The 4,738-nt window shown below is 34.6% G+C and overlaps 1 protein-coding gene across 1 annotated transcript in view; it reads right to left on the reverse strand.

Moving 5' to 3' along the window:
* Positions 1-1,880: 1,880 nt before the first annotated feature.
* LOC102673850 (membralin) overlaps positions 1,881-4,738 on the reverse strand; it is a 79,377-nt gene continuing 76,519 nt past the window's right edge. The window contains exon 14 of the mRNA XM_006612967.2: positions 1,881-3,537. Within this exon, the coding sequence (XP_006613030.2) occupies positions 3,335-3,537 (203 nt within the window). The 3' untranslated portion in view covers positions 1,881-3,334. The remainder of the gene's footprint in view (positions 3,538-4,738) is intronic.

Raw genomic sequence — 4,738 nt, forward strand, 5'->3', positions numbered from 1 at the left:
TTAATTTCCTTAAAAAGAGTGTGCCAATGTTTTCCCATCGAGCACACGCATCTAGCGTACTACAAATCCCCTTAATTTTAAACTTACATAAGCTTAAAGGATAACAATGTTGAAGAACTTGCTGCGAGATACGAAATCGGATCCTCTGGCATTCGCTTCTTTTTATACAAAATGGCGCTCGTCGTAAACAAGGATTCGCAAACATTAAGATTAATACGAGATCGTTCAGAGAGATGGTAATATATCCATTACCGTTCGTGTATGCATTTCGAGAATTCATCTTTTGATTCGATGTTCAGAGAGAGAGACACGTCGATTCTCAATTAGCGAAGAGAACGAGGATAAATTAATCGGTTTGATCGGTTACAAGCATAATTTGTAACAAAGAAAATAATTCATCACGGGTGGAAATGAATGCAAGTCGAGCTTTTCTTACCTTTATTTCGTTTTGTCAAATCGTTGAAATTGTTATTAAAATATATTATTCATTAATTCTATCCTTTTTATCGAATTTCTTACGTAAAATTGGAAATTCGACTTTCGTTTCCTCTAAAAGAAAAAAAAAAAAAAAAAAAAAAAAAAAAAATAGAAATTCTTGAAACGAAAGTAACATATTTGAGCAATCGTTCGATATAATTAATCTACTCCCTAATATTCACAATATATATATATAAATATATTTATTTATTATTTATATTCGCGAACAAATTCAGCGAAAATGTTAAAATGCAAAGAGAAATATAATCCAATCCAATCCAATAATAGAATATTCGTCATTTCCTCTAATATCTTCGTCAAATGTGAAGTGACGCCCACTCGAAGGATTAAAAAAAAAAAAAAAGAAAATAAATAAATACGAAGAGAAACTAATCTTTATAATGCAAATATCGCAAGCTGTTAAAAAAAAAAAAACGGTAAACATTCCCGTGCGTGTTTTCCATTATAACCGCTTAAAGAGTTAAAAATCCTCGTTCTCTCGCGCATTCGCTCGTGCTGTCAATCGCCACGACCAACAACCCATCCGTCCAGTCGGAAGAAATCTCTTTTTACGTATCATGGAACAAGCAAACAACGGGAAAGACGGAATATTCAGCGAAGGAACTCCAACTTGTTGCGCCCCGAGGAACTCGCAATCTCTCGCTATCTATATATATATATTTCAGATATAATTTCCCAAGAAAAAGGCGAAATAAAAAAAAAAAATGTATAGCCTCTTAACTTCTCTCGATTCGAAAAAAAAAAAAAGAAAAAAATTGATCAAATCGCGAGAAACGATCGCGTTTCCCTCTAACGTCGATGTTACGTCGTGTAAGATATCTAATAATAATTTATTCCTTGCGATAAAAATCGATCATCGTTCGTTGAATCCAGGCGTTGCCCGTCGCTTTACACGCGTGTCGCGTAATGATAAACTATCTCTCCGAGCATCCTTCCCAAGTTTCGCCTTTCCCTCTGACCTCGAGGAAACGATATTATATATGTGTGTATACGTATACCGCATGCGTTAACCTTCCAACAGAGGGAAGGTATTATTTCCACGCGATCTGGATCCGCGTACACGATGAAATCCAGTCACTGGTTATCCCGTTTCACCGATCCTCGCAGCTCCTGATTACTCGTTAAAACCTAACACCCGGCGTCAAACTATACCTTACGGTGCCTTCTCTGTATATATTTCTCGCTTGAGGGATCGCCGGATGTTTTCTTTTTTTTTCTTTTCTTTTTTCGATGACGATTTTTAATTTTGAAAATGAACTGTTAATTAGATAGAAGTGTTATGTCCATATATATATATATATATANTATATATATATATGTATATGTATATATATATGGTATTCGTTTCTATGTTAAAAGAATCGAGACTTTTTTTTATTTTCTATAACGATTAATTATTAATCGTTCGGAAAAAATGAACGTTTAATCTTGGCCAGAAATGGTTCATTCACTTCCTGCCTTCTTGAAATTCTTGAGTACGTTCGTGTTGAAATATTATAGAGATTTTTTTTTTTTTTTTTTTTTTTTCAGAATCGTTCGATATCAGAATCCCGATATTGTAAAATAAATCAATTCTTGGACCGACAGAGATTTTTCCCCAGAATCGTTCCAATGCCAATTTTAATCGTGAAATATACGTGGCGTGTGCTTGATTACTTATAATTCTATACATTTTCTGTATCAAATAAAAGATAATCGAGATTTTGTATTTTTTTTTTTCAAAACCGATTTTTAATTATAAAATGAACGTTTAATTCCGACAGAAGTGTTAATGGTCTACGCTAAAAATGTATGGTCCATACATTTTCCTCGTTCTGAACGGAGAATCGAGATTTTTTTTTCTTTTTTTTTCTTTTTTTTCTTTTTTTCTTTTTTTTTTTTTTTTTTTTTTTTTTTTTTTTTTTTTTTTTTTTTTTTTTTTTTTTTTTTTTTTTTTTTTTTTTTTGTAAAAACATTTCGATCTCAATTACAAAATAAACATTTAATTCTTGCAGAAGCGTATAGTAGTCAATGTCAAAACGATAGAAATTTTTTTTTTTTTTCAAAATCATTCGATACCAATTTTAATTACAAAATATAAACGTAATCCGCCCCTTGCCCCCAGTAAAGGATCGAAATTTTTTTTTCTAAATCGTTTTTTACATCGATTACAAAACAAGTCGTTCAATTCTTGCAGAAGCGTACGATCCATGTCAAAATTACAAAAATAATTTTTTTCAAAATCGTTCGATATCGATCTCGGTTACGCAAATAATAATGGTCCGTCCACTTCCTGTCTCCATTAAAAAAAAAAAAAAAAGAAAAAAAAAAAAAAAATCGAAATTTGTCCAGAATCGTTCTCAATCAAATTACAAAATCAAATCGTTCAATTCTCGCGGAATCATCATCATACCCTCCTCTCCGTTAAACTAATAAAAATTTGTTCTCAACGCATGATCCATTGTTACAAATTACAAAAATTTGTTCGAAATATTATTACGACATAATTGTTCGATTCTTGCGAAAACGTATTGTGTCTTCATTTTTATAAGTTGAAAAAAAAAAAAAAAAGAAAAATAAACGTATCACATTCGAGCGATAAGCGTACAACGGTCCATCCTAAGCGATACTACGATTTTACTCTCACTCTCTCTCTCCCTCCCTCCCTCCCTCCCTCTCTCTCTCTCTCTCTTTCTTCTCTCCCTTTCCGTTTCAATTGTCTGCGAACCTCGAGGTCTTCGGCTTCAAGACGATCTATTCTCGCGGATGCATCCGCGCTGAAATGACAACCTCCCACCTCTCCTCGACTATCCGGGTGTATATGCAACTGGCATGGCTCGAGGCGTTTAATGTCCCTCTACTTGTCCTGACAGGATGTCGTTTCCTTCCGCGTCGCCTCCGTGGCCTCGATCACCTCGAACCCCTCCGTCGTCGAACTATCGGTCGATGATCCATTGTCCCCGATCTTCGAGGAGGAGACGCCAGATATCGCCACCTCCGTTTTACAATCCGATTTCCCGTCCGACGATGGTTGTTGCTCGGTGGGGGTACCCCCTGTTGCTACGATTCAAACGAATTTTCAGCAGAGAAAAGAAGAAGGGGAGGGGGGACGAACGGATTGGTCGGAATTTTTCGGTGAAGATGAATGATTTTTGAACGGGAAGAGAGAGTTGACTAGCAATCCAATGATTTGATGACGATGGAAGAAAAGAGGAAAGAAACGAAGGAAACTGTGATGTTGGGTAAATTCGATGGCAGAGAGGTGTTGATGAGGAAGAGATGGTTTATTTATCTGTTTTTGGAGAAAAAGAAAGAAGGGGAGGAGTGACGATCGGAGGAGGAACGTGAAAATCTTGAACAGCGTTGTGGAAGAATTAAAAAAACGAAATATTTATCACAAAAATTATTTGTTGGTAACAGAACTTCGCGATTCGAGCAATCGTATACTATATATTAAAAATCGAGAAACATAATTTGGCAACACATTTAGAGCATTATAAAAGTATCGACACAACGAATGTTTGTATTGTTGACAAGCGATGAACATATTGACAAAAATATAAAAGAAGAAAAAATGCAATTGGATCACGAAAATGAAAAACACGATATGAACATTTGTTTTAAAAAATTGGGTTTGAAATAATAAACCGTGTTTCGTATACAACGATGGAATAATCGTTTGATCTTTGCATTATTTCTCTCGAGATTCGGATATCTTATCAAAAATATGAGTAATTGCGCGTTTTATTCGAGACTTGGAATTACGATTCGATCGAAGTATCATTTTATTTACACGAAATGAAAATGTACATAATAGGATTAAAAATGGTGTGAAGGCGTGAACGAAGGGGATGGGGAGAGAGAAAGGGGGGAAAAAAAAAATGTTTTCCCATTCTGCTCTGTAAGCTCTGTATCAAAAAGCAGCATATGAAAATGACGAAGTTGTAAAAACGGACGTGCAATTACAAAGTGTCTTTTATGAAAATTAATATTACACGCCGGATCAATGAAACGTGATTAAAGTGCGGTGGATATTCATTAAATTTGCACTCGGCGCTCGGAATCACGAGCAAGAAGATTCGGGGGTGAAAATTTCGATGAAAGAAAGAAAGAAAAAAAAGTCATTGCATCGACGAGTTAAATCTTTTGCCGCGACGCTAAAGGTTGGAAAGTACCGTATGTACTTTTTTCATTTTATAAAATTCTGGAAAGTAAAATGATTATCGAACAAAAGATTAATTTTTTTTTTTTTTTTTTTAAG

Source organism: Apis dorsata, unplaced genomic scaffold, assembly GCF_000469605.1.
Source record: "Apis dorsata unplaced genomic scaffold, Apis dorsata 1.3 scaffold_130, whole genome shotgun sequence".
In the NCBI taxonomy this organism is placed as follows: domain Eukaryota; kingdom Metazoa; phylum Arthropoda; class Insecta; order Hymenoptera; family Apidae; genus Apis; species Apis dorsata.